Source organism: Epinephelus moara, chromosome 13 (genome assembly GCF_006386435.1).
Source record: "Epinephelus moara isolate mb chromosome 13, YSFRI_EMoa_1.0, whole genome shotgun sequence".
In the NCBI taxonomy this organism is placed as follows: domain Eukaryota; kingdom Metazoa; phylum Chordata; class Actinopteri; order Perciformes; family Serranidae; genus Epinephelus; species Epinephelus moara.
This window is the reverse complement of record NC_065518.1, coordinates 34,646,216-34,658,802: the sequence shown is the minus strand read 5'-3', so window position 1 is coordinate 34,658,802 and position 12,587 is coordinate 34,646,216. Positions and strand designations below refer to the sequence as shown.

The 12,587-nt window shown below is 40.2% G+C and overlaps 1 protein-coding gene across 1 annotated transcript in view; it reads left to right on the top strand.

The window, feature by feature from the left end:
- Window positions 1-3,483: 3,483 nt before the first annotated feature.
- ryr2a (ryanodine receptor 2a (cardiac)) overlaps window positions 3,484-12,587 on the top strand; it is a 255,585-nt gene continuing 246,481 nt past the window's right edge. Inside the window, exon 1 of the mRNA XM_050060332.1 lies at window positions 3,484-3,596. Within this exon, the coding sequence (XP_049916289.1) occupies window positions 3,549-3,596 (48 nt within the window). The 5' untranslated portion in view covers window positions 3,484-3,548. The remainder of the gene's footprint in view (window positions 3,597-12,587) is intronic.

Below are 12,587 nucleotides of genomic sequence, written 5' to 3'. Positions count from 1 at the left end.
AAAATGTTTTTATTATCTTTATAAACTAATATGTATATAACTTTAATTCATTCATTATCTGTAACCACTTATCCTGGTACAAGGTCACAGGGGGGGCTGAGGCCTATCCCAGCAGACACTGGGTGAGAGGTAGGGTACAACCTGGACAGGTCGCCAGACTATCACAAAGCTGACACATAGACCCTGTAAACACCTGGTATTAACATGCATTTTGGGAGATCCGAACCCAGGTGGACAGCTGAGACATATCCCCATTCACACCTGTGTCTCTCATGTGTCTCCAGCTGACTTCTTGTGCTCAGATTTCATCCCAGGCCCATGCATAGTTATCAGATCCACACTTTTGCCAGCTGCTCTGTATCATGATTGCTAGTCACGATAGCAGTTGTGTCTGTACATCTGGAATTATTGCTATCAGCAAAAGTCAACACATCTCCTCCTGTTGGGCAAAACAATGGATGGTCACACAACACTTTGTTCAACTCCACATAAAATGGGTAAGCTATAGAGCTTTAGCGCGCTGTCACTAAAACAACCACCATGTCCTGCGCTGATGATGTAGTAGTAATCAAGGACACATCAGGATGCATTAGCATTTACGCTAGATATATGGATAAATGCATCCCAGACCACCTTGGCAAGTGGCTTAAAAGATCAGATCACTTGTATTTGGTGCTGTCCACTTGAGATCAGACCAGCCAAGATGCATGTTAATACCTGGTCTAAACAGGGCCGCAGAGAGAGAGACAACCGTTCATGCTCACATTCACACCTATGGGCAATTTAGAGTCATTAGTTAACCAAACCTGCATGTCTTTGGACTGATGGAGGAAGCTGGAGTATATAACTTCGCTAATTATGTATAGAAATTATGAGAAATTCTTTTTCTATAAATACCTAATTAAAATTAATTAAAATTCTTCAAAGTATTTAGTTAACTATAATTATTGGTATTACTAATTATAAACTTTTCCTCTACTATGGCCACCACTGATGTCATGTTCTTGTCTTTTTCGGATTTTTTTTCTGGGATTTGAGATATTTTAGGAACCAGGAGGAAGATAACATTTTGGCATTTAGACTTTTGTTGTGAAATAAAAGTAACAGTCGAAGGGATCGTTCTGATTTTTTGAAGTGGGGTTGTATGGGGTATTTATCTATTCATGGGTACCAGTGACGTCACGTCGACGAGACCGCCGCCATATTTGTGTCCGATCTGACCGTACCCCTAAGTTTTGCTATGGCAGTACACACCTCACACTTAAACGAGACGGAGAGACAACGATATTTGTTAAAAATTTCCATTACTGGTTGCAACCCATATTTAGTACCCTCAACAGTATTTTGTCCGCTAACCTCTGCAACACGCTGTGTGTGTGTGTCCGTCCGTCCGTCCACTGGCCACTTCATTAGGTCCACCCGTGCAATCTAATCCAACAGCTCTGTCATACATTCTACTTTATGAAGCTTTTTACATTTTCAGTTTTTGTTGACATTGTCAGAAAGGTGATAATTAAACTTTATGTTTATTATTAAGGTTGTACTGGGTGGTGCTGGCGTACTGGAGTGTAATATATTAAAGTGTTCCTAATATTTTGTCCCCCTCAATATATGTTAATGGATTGGGCAAAATTATGAGAACACCGCACAATATAATGCACTCCAGTACACCAGCACCATCCACTATGACCTCTATAATAAACATAATGTATAATTATCACCTTTTTGACAATGTCAACAAAAACCCAAAATGTATAAGCTTCGTAAAAATAGCATTTATGGCATAACCATTGGATTGGATTGCATTAGACCGCACAAGTGTTACCTAATGAAGTGGCCGGTGAGTGTGTATTATATTTAAGGACCCACACCACGACAAGAGTAGGTATGAATAATAGTTAATTAGTGACTGACATCAGCTCAAACCACAAGCTTTTGAGTGTACCGTAATCAGATAACGTTAGCTAACGTTAGCATAAGACAATGTGAATCTCCATTGAGGTAGCTAACATCACGTTAGGTAACGTAGTGTCGGGCTGTCGGCGTTAATCATATGGCATCTGAAGTTAATCATGTTTCGCGTGTTTTGTAAGGGGTTTTCAAAGACTAAAATAAAAATTAGATAGAGTTGAGGACTTACCGGACACGAAGTGTTGACTGCACAACCTGGAGTTAACGTTAGCTGTTGGCTGCCAGTGGTCTCTTCTTATCGCAGCCAACCATTTATTCCGCCGGTCTACATCCTTTGGGATGGAATAAAACTGCAGTCCGAGGTTTCTTTGTCGACTGGTATCACAGCCAAGAGCACAACATATTCCTGGCATCCTTCAAGTAACATACATTTTCGGTCTCTCGCTGATTTTCCTCCTACTCTACTTGTTTTGGTAACGTGACAACGCTGTGACCTGTGACCTGACTGCTGTGAGCGGACACAAATATGGCAGCGTGAAAACACTGTGACATCATGTGGTCTTGATGAATAGACAGTATATTACATAGGCAGGCTCCCAGCTTGGAGAAGCAGGCTGGAGTCCAACACAGAAGCTAAGCAAAGTGCTGCTGAGGCTGGGGATCAACAACAAAATGCATTTTGCAACCTATAAAAGTCACATCTAAAAAAATCAATATCAGCTAAAGTGTTTGCTATATTCAGAGTGTTTTCAGCACCTTACCTTTCTGTCAGACAGCCTGTTCTGACAAAGAAGCCTTTAACAACCTCAGTTCCCAATCTATGCTCTCCTAAAAGCCACCAAGCTCCATTGACAAAAACAGTAATTTTAGCTCACTGAACATGGGAGCTGCTGGTCTAATGCTGCCTTGATCAGTTAGTTTGTTTGTGTTTTTGTGTCAAAGTCACACAATAAGACTGGCTTTGAAGGGAGTGATATAATGCTTGATTTTCCAGTTGGAAATCCATAAGGGAAAGCTGTGAAAATACTCTCAATGTTGTGTACACTTAAACTGATACTGAAATCTTTTAGGTGAGACTTTTCTTAGGTTAGATATTTAGGTTAGGTTGTTTTGTTGCTGGCCCCCATTCACATGAGTACATTGCTTAGCTTCCATGTCAGACTTCAGCCTACCTCTTCAAACTGGGGGCTTGTTGACCGACATCTACTGTAGGTAATCTACGGTAAATATTATCTATGGATAAGTACCTCATACAACCCCACTTGAAAAAATCTGAACTATCCCTTTAAATTAAAAAAAATAATAAGTACCCGGACACAATTTTGATAGTGTGTCTTGGTGGGGAACATTAAGGCATTGGACTCCTGACTTGCTATGAATTCACTTGTGAACGTTCATGGCGGGAATGAGCTTCCATACCTAACGGCCGAGAGAGGAGGCAAACTGCTCGCGCGCACACACACTCGCTTACACCTGTGCTGCTCCTCCCTCGGTGAGCGCGCGCCGTCCAATGAGAGACGAGTTCCACTGTGCGTTGGCTTTCTCCGTCTCAAACACGCATACACCGCCACACACGCACACCCAGCCTGTAGTCCACACGCAGATACAGCACGAGCATCTCCGTGTGAACGCTAACCATGGCTGAAGGAGGAGAAGGCGAGGATGAAATCCAGTTCCTGCGAACTGTAAGTCCTTTTTTTCTGATGCTCTGAAGCCGAGTGCCGGACCGGCGCTGTGCTGGGTGTTACTGCGTCTTTCTGCTCGCCTCTGTGTGTATGTGTGTGTGTGTGTGTGTGTGTGTGTGTGTGTGGGCAGGGAGTTTACCGCATTAAGGATGACAGCTCCTCGAGATACTAGTCATTGGTCAGGGAGTCCGCATCATGCTGACAGAGGACTTAAAGGCTGGGAGAGGTGTGAAAACATGATGACTGACAGAAGGACAGACGGGAGGAGAGGAGAGATGGACGAAGCTGTTTGTTGTAGTTGCTGTCATTGTCTCACAGAGAGGAGTTGAGCAGCATGCAGACTGTGTAGTCGCTGGTGTTGTGTGTTGGGTGGAAGCGGGGCGCAGTGCGGTGCAGACTGGCAGCATGAAGTCTGCTGCATCTGTTTCACTTCACTTCAATTAGCTTCCACACTGAAGCAATGCCACAGGATTGTGTGTGCCTCCGCGTGTGTGGTCATTTCATGTTTGCCACATCATGAAGGAAAAGCTTGTACTGGACATGCGAGGAACGTGAATTATCACGTGAATTCACTGCACCTGAGGATTTTTTCTTTTCTTTTCTTTTTTTTTTTATAGAGGAAGGGGGCAGGCATATAACTCTACACAGTCCTAATATTTATATTACTATGTAGGTATAATAACGCGCAATTAAAAATGAAAGCCTGATTAACCCTTTTTTCCGCCAAGCTGAGATTCCATTGTTGCCAGTGCAGTTTCCAGCATCAGTATCATGACAGCAGAAGGAAGGTTACTGCAATGCTATTAAGATGCCATGGCTTGGTGCTAGAAAATCCTTGAAGCGAGATTAAACTACTCCACTGGAAGGAAATGTTGGAATAAGGTTGCGCTATGGATACTTTATTAGGCTGTTTAGGCAGAGTGCATTTTAAGATGCACCTATATACATACATTCATACATTTTTGTGTCATATTTATCTAAAACGCACTGTAATGTACACACAGAGAATTATCACCTACAGTTTCTCTCAGCTCTACAGAGCTTTTCAAGTGTCTTTCAGCTCATTGTTTTGGTTTTATGCCCAACTTAAAGGGGAACTACGCCCATTTTCAGAATCATACCTGTCATTCCATTAATCAGAGACAGTCTAGAAGTACTAGTAAACTTGAACAACTCTCTCCCAAATCAAAAGTAGAGTGCCAAAACTAAAATTTGTGATGTCATCAGGTATAAAGTCTGGAGCTGCTCCATAGACAATGAATGGTGAAAAACGCTATATGTTGTGTTCACGCTGAACATGATAAGAATCGCTTCCACCCCACGTCACACGCTGGGCTACACGTTTTGTCACTTGCTCACGCCCCCCCATTGCCCCGAAAAAGGCACATTCTGTAACAAAAGTAGGTAGGTGGCATTTTGCTGCACTCCCCGATTTTGTATTTATACTGCCAATGCTGAAAAAAGACTGATTGGGCTTTCCTGCAAATTTGCACAACTCCTATCTAAAAAGGGCTTGAGTGTAGCTCTGGGTGCACATTGACAGCAACATTGTTTGTCCTTCATTGTGAATCTCGGTAATGTCAGGACAATCTCAACAAGATCTCAAAGCTGATAGACTTTCGCGACACAGCGTCACCTGAAGTTGGAAAATTTCAACTTGCGTGAAGATGTGACTATCACGTCATTCACGTTGCATCATTCGCCTCCATGGCATCATTTAGTGCAAATTTGGGTCTATTTGCGTCTTTTCATTGACTTTTGTGTAATCTCATTGCGCTAAACACTTGCATCATGTTCAGTGCAAACAGATGACACTGAGAGCACCCAGGAGAATGTTTTGAGTATATGGGCACATTTTCTGTTTCAGAACTGAAAAAAACCCCAAAAACAAACAAATAGCAAAAAAAAAACATTCTGTGGGTCCAAAAAGTCCCATATTCACTGTCTATGGAGCAGCTCCAGACTTAATACCCTTTGACATCACCTCTCTGGCTCCTGGCTTTGAGAGAGAGTAGCTCACGTTCACTAATATTGATTGAACTTTCCTAGGCCATGAAAAAAACATATTGGAATTCTTAATTTAGGTGGTGTTCCCCTTTAACTGTTTTGGTTCATTCTCACCACTCTCATCAATCTGTTGTAGTAGGTGTTTTAAGTGAAGAGACAAAACACACTGTACACTACCTGCCCAGTGCCAAATGGCAGTAATAGTTTTCTGAGGTGTCGGTGGAGAGCAAACCAGAGCCAGAAGAGAGTGGATATTGGACTTACATTCATCGGGTTGACACAAACACACTAACGAATGTTGATACTACTCCATGTCTGTTGGATGTGAAAGTTATTATTTGCTGCCACAAAGTGTACATAAATCCTGTTAAGTGCTGCCCCCAAAAAGCAAAATAAATATAAAATATATAAATACTGCTTCAACAGTGTGTCTGCAGGTCCGTAAAAAGTCGTAAAATGTTTATCAACATACGCCTTAAATATGAATTTCTGAGGTCTTACTTGCTACAAACATTTTATCGAATTTCATTTATCTGTCTTTTAATTTCATGTTGTCAAGATGAGTCAAGCTGGCTCAACTAGTAATGCACGCACCCCATGGACCCAAGCACAGACCCAATGCTGTGTCCTTGCCACAGCGGCCACAGGTTCGTTTCCAGTTCACGGCCCTTTGCTACACGTCAACCCCCTGTGATATTTGTGATTAGAATTTTTAAATGAAATATTGTTGAAAACACAGTTGCAATATCCAGATTGCAGGAGCTACAGTTTTTGGACAAAGGTAAAATCTGTCATAAAACACCATTGTAAATAAAGCTTTTGTAGTGCTATAGTGATGTCCCAGCCTACAAATCATATCCCAGGCACAAAGGAACATGTTTTATTTATGGTACTGACCCTAGCAAAAATAACATAATCATTTTTATACCATTGTCAGTGAAAATAAAATGCAAAAATGATCATCCTTTTTAAAAAATCTGTCCAAATAATTGCAATTTAATTACTTTGCATTTGGCATTTTAAGACACTTTCAAAGCTAGACCCAATTCTAAACATTTCCAGCTACTCGCATGGAAACTTGTCATGTCAAAATACCATGTTCTCAGTAGAAATGGTAAATTTCACAATTGAATATATGAAGGCATGAGAGACTTGACTGTTGTAGGGCAGCTGAGCCTGAAACCAAAGCTCCCCATCTCCCCTGTGTTCATCAGCTGTGGTAGTGACTGAAGTGAGGAGATCTTTGATACAAGCAGCCCATATGAGTTTCCCTCACAGGCTGTCTGTGCTCAGACATTCAGGAGGATCTCAGAACTCGAACTCCTTTTGCATTTATTGATGTAGTTTGGTTTCATCAGGATGCCTCTCAGACGCCTCCCTCTGGGTATATCCAACAGGGAGGGGTACACCCAGATCATACTGGAGGGTTTAAATATCTAGCCTAGCCTTGGAGCGTTGTGGTATTTCCCCAGGAAGAGCCGCTGATGTAGCTGAGGAAAAGGATAATTATTCCCCTGCCTCCAGGGCCCTGATAATCAGCAGAAAATTGATAGATTTGGAAACCAGTGTATTCAAAAAGGCATCCTTTGAGCTGATTTCCGGATTTTTATCCATGACTTTGAAGTGAGGACAGAAGCACTGCAGTGAAGGTTTGTGGTTACTATACAGAGTGGCTCCCAACAGGCCACCAGTCACTATCTCAGCATGTTTGAGCCTCGGAGCCATGCTTTGCAGTATGATGTGCTGCTCTCTTGGCAAAGAATGTTATCAGGCTTAATTCCTGTACATACTGACTGAAGGGGCCAGTTAATTTTGTTTGATTCATAAACTGATGAATGGTAGACATGGTGTCTCAGTTTTAGGACCTTAATGTTTGTTGAAAATTTGTAGTATTATAACAAAAAGGGCAGTCCAATTGTTATGATACAGAAACTTTTGTTTTTCATATGAAACATAGGCTATTACATGAGTTAATGTGCTTGAGAGTATCTCTGGTTATAATGATTAGGAAGGAATCACATGGAAAAAGGGGGTTAAAAAAATCATTTTTTTGAGTAATATTTAATTTATTTTCTACAATAATTACAGCAGAATAGGATAAACATATACAAAAAATAGCAGTTGCAATAAATACATCAGAGCTGAAACAAGCAACTGATCGGGTGGGGGGAGGGGGAAAAGCAAATACATTTTCTTGCAATGTCACAGAGTTAGTATAACAAAAAAAAAAAAATCTTTAAATCAACTATGCTGGCCCTGTTAAAACATTTTTTTTACATACTGACTAGTCGACCGGTGAATGGAAATAAGGAAATAAATGCTGAATAGTCTGGGCTCCAACAGCCCATTAACACCTATTATCTCCACTGACATTTCAGGGTCACATTAAGAAAGCAGTCATTAGACCAAGCAGTGAGTATGTGTTGTAGACCAAAGCAAAAACATGGTACAAAAACATGCAATAGTGCATAAAATTGAGCTAAATAGATATGTCTTTAGAACACACTTTAACAAGGTAGTATGATCAATAAATCCAAATTAGGTGACATTAAAAGTCTCCATAAGGTTGATAATTATTAGTCAGGGATCACATGGTACAGTCTGTGGCTAAATCTCCAGTAAGACATCTGGTGAGCTGTATATTTTTTAACCATGTAGACATTGTAGTTGCCAAAAAGAAATAAAAAAAGGCTAATTTAGCGGTATATTCAATATCAAGCCACATCTTCAAAATTATTTTTTCAGTAGCAGTTCAAGTTAGTACTTGATTTAGATAAGTGTGTTTTTAGTTTTTGCATGTTAGTTAATCTTCATTTTGTGTTGCTGAAAAATAGTGAAGCCTAACATAATGGTACTGCAGTCTTTAAAGGGACAATCCACGCGAAAATCAAAAATTCATATGTTCTCTTACCTGTATTGCTATATATCAGTGTAGATTGTTTTGATATGAGTCGCTGAGTGTTGGAGATATTGGCCATAGAGATGTCTGCCTTCTGTCCAATGTAATGGAACGAGATGGATTACATTTGAAAACTGGACAGCAGTGTCTCTTTCCAGAAATCATGACCCGATTACTCAAGATAATCCACAAACCTTGTTGTGAGTTGTTTCATGTAGGAACTATTTTCTTTCTACTGAACTACACCTGCCAACCATATTGCTGCACAGAGGGAAGAGTGCATCTACTCATGGACAAGAGACTACTAAAAGCTTAGCTTAGCTAGCTAACCTTAGTGAGTGTGTAGTATTTCCCAATTTTATTGCCGCAGGTTTAACACAAAAAAAAGCATTTCCTGCAGAAAATTGCAAAGCATTCCTGAAAATACAGCTATCTTAAAGCACAAATGTGTTGTACTGCACTGCTGAAAAACCTGGAAACAAGTTGTAAAACTGGCAGAGTTGGAGCTGAACTGCAATGGTTTGTATAGCTTAAAGTATGCAAAAGGAGTAGTAGACAGAAAAAATGTATGGAAGAAGTCAGAAGTCAGAAGAGTCAGAATAATAAAGACTGGAAGAACAAGTGTGAATGCTGTATCGTATTTTATTTGTTTATTTGGATCCCCATTAGTTGATGCCAAGGCAGCAACTACTCTTCCTGGGGTCCATAATCAGTATCAGTATTCACACTACACATTCAGTACATCACCAATCTGTTTTGTACCTGCCATTAAAGAGAAACGTGAATATTTTAACCTGGACCCTATATTGGATGTTTTTTTGTGTCTAAGTGACTAATGAAGTCAATTGTTTTTGAAATTGGTCAGACCGCTTTAGTCGCAGCAGCAGCAGCAGCAAAACAGGCTACAATGTAATCTCTGCGGACAATTGTGCACCTTCAATTTACATCTATTAAAAGTGGTTGTTTTTGCCACTAACGGGTTTAGATTCTTATTTTAGGTGCCTGACAGCATTACAGAGAGGACTCTAAAGAGAAATTAAATGTCTCTCTCGCTGATCCAGTCTGTTTGTTAGTTTCAGAAAAGACTACACCTTGAGTGAGACTTGGTCACTTTAACAAATTGACAAGCAAAAGGTAGGAAAACGTTTAATTTCTCAGTAGGGTCTGTTTCCGTAATGTTGCCAATTTTTCTAGAGATTTTATTTCTGAGGTTTTTTTTTTTTTTTCCATGCTGGTCGACAAGCGGTTCTGTTCCCAGCTGTTGTCTCCGTCACCCGGCTTGACACATTCGCTTGCGCAGAAAATAGACCAGAGCCGGCCACGGAGCTGCGCGGCGCGGCGCAGCCGGTGTGGATGACACAATCGGTTAACATGGGCGCCGAAAGGAAACTGGCTTCGCTTCTCGGCGCTTCGAGGCTATTCGCAGCGCTTCCGCGAGCGGTGTGGCCTGACGGGTCAGAGAGGGGGGGCGAGCGAGAGGTCCGCAGTCGTTTCTAACGTAATGTTATAGATAATTGTTTTATGTGTTTTAATGTGTAGGTATGTAAATGTTTTCAAAGACGTTTATGTTGAACTAAAAATACCTACAAGTAGGCTAGTTATGTTTCCTTATATTAATACATATACAAGTATGTTTCCTTGTATTAGTTTGCCCTCTTGTGGACATAATGCGAAAAAAAAAAAATTTGAATGGTTCGAACCTATGAGTTATTTTTAGAAGGAATATTCGAATGTCATTTTTGAGCAATTTTGACAGCCCTAATACAGTCCTATGTGGTTAGTCAGCTTGACTCTTCACCCTTTTGTTTTTTTTTTAGAAACGATCACCAGATATTAGAAAACTTGATGAGGGAGGTAGAGTATACAACATTTCCTTAAGATGTAGACAAGAAACCATGTCATTTAGCCATTTTGTAAAGCAAGGAGGGGAAGCCGATTTCCATTCTCGCAGAGTAACCCTTTTGCTATGACTATACCAAACATAAGCTTGCTGTAATGCAGGGGAAAGAGTAGAAGAATATTACAATACTCTATTATAATACAACTCTGTATTACAGTAGGACAGCCAGGGACTGAGTGTTTACTATAAATTTTACTATACAATTGAAAAATGTCTGCCCAGAATTTTTTGAGTTTAGGACAAGACCAGAAAGGTGACCTAAGGTCCCCATGGCTGATTTATACTCGCCACATGTAGCAGACACAGGGGAATATTCTGTTCAGTTTGGCCTTGGAGAAATGCAGGCGGTCAGACACTTTTAATAAGCCCATATAAATTACACTGCAGCCAGTTTACTGCAGCTGGAGTGGTCTCTCTCAATACTGGACCAGTTTCAAAAATTGTTGTCTCCATTAGTCACCCGAGTACAAAAACATGGAAAAATAGGGTCCACGTTGAAAATGACTTCACTTTATGTAGCCTATCCCAGTTTAGGACTGTCATACTTAAATAGTCACACTATCCCCACACCACCACTGTCTTGTGCCCTCATTCGTCCAGATAAGATGAGATTATAATAATGTGTATAATTCATCTGTGCATCATCGTGTGATTGTGTGTGCTGTTGGGGATTTACTGGTCCTGATTGCAGTATTGGCTATGCATAGTTTCCACAGAGTACATGTCCGCTGTCACTTTATTACATCTTGTCAGTATGTAATGTACTGCTGCAGTATTCAAGCTGTCAATACAGTGTGGTTTTGAAAGAGTGGCACTGATAGTAAGTCAGGTAAAATGATGGATATATCCACCTCAGAACATTTTAACGCTGGAGGACAGGGAGGAAATGAGTGCCTCTTCACAGCACTGAACCCAGGCAAAGGCACCGGAGCACTCTGTTTCATTTAATACTTCATTAGGCGCAAGTGACTAACGTTTGGACGTGCACTGCATCTTCATCAGAGTCAAATGGTATTGGCAGAGACAAGAGCAAAAGGCAGCAGCATAGCAACACTCATTGAACAATCCAGTGACACAGCACAGACAGGAAAACTATTATCTGAGGCAAAATAGATTCCGATGAAGAGCAACAAAACCAGAAAACTCATTCATCATCAGTGTCATATGGTAATGACATGGAAGGCTGCGGGAATCTAGACAGGACAGCTGTTACCAAGACATTGACTTTTAAAAGGTACCTCCATATGCATCAGTTGTTTTCCTGTTAATTAGCAGTCCATTTCTATAGTCTGTGTTTATACCAGTGACCTGTGCACTGGTAGCTTTGTATTTTTTGAGTTGCTTTGATGCTGGCTACCTGTCATCAGCTCTGCCATTGATATATACTGTAGCTGTAAAACTTTAGCTTCAATGCTGTCCTGAAAATGGCTCCTGATAGGTCTGTCAATATCAGTCTGACTGCACATTAACTCCCCTAAAGTCCCAATTTCTGGGGTTGTAGTACATCGCTGCACTTGCTATAGCACGTAGCAAACACAAATAAAGGCTAGATAAAAAAAAACATTTTAAGGTGGATATAATAACCTGTCTTTTAATTTCCATAGCCTTATTTCCATCAGTACAAGTCATGTCTTACCACTCGGCTGCTCTCACTTTGTATTATTATTGTTATTGTTAAATATTAAGTGAATTTTGTCATAAACCTCTGGTAATGTAAACCTACATCACGCTTGGGGCTTGACAAAAAAACTACACTTATGTGAATGTGTTATAGTTATCGAAGCAAAACAGCCTGTCACAGGTTACAGCGTGATGATTAGAGGAGAAATGGCAGAGCATAAAGGTCCAGGTGGAAAAAAAGAAAACTCAGTCATTTAGGATTTTGGTAAAAGACAAGGAAATCACCTGTTGATTTATATATACATAGATCCCAGAGTACATTTTTTGTATTTGGGAACTGTTTAAATGTGTTATTGGTGGTAGATTTTATTTTGTTTGTTTGTATACAGAATCTGAATCTCACTCTGAGTTACTGTTATTGTCTAAGAAGAGTTTTTTTTTTTTTTTTTAGTTTTTACTGAATATTTGAAGACAAACTATTATGTTGACATGTAAAACTGTATCACTTATTCTGTTGCAATTCTGTGTTCTTAGATTGATAAAAAATTATTATTTTTTTTTTACT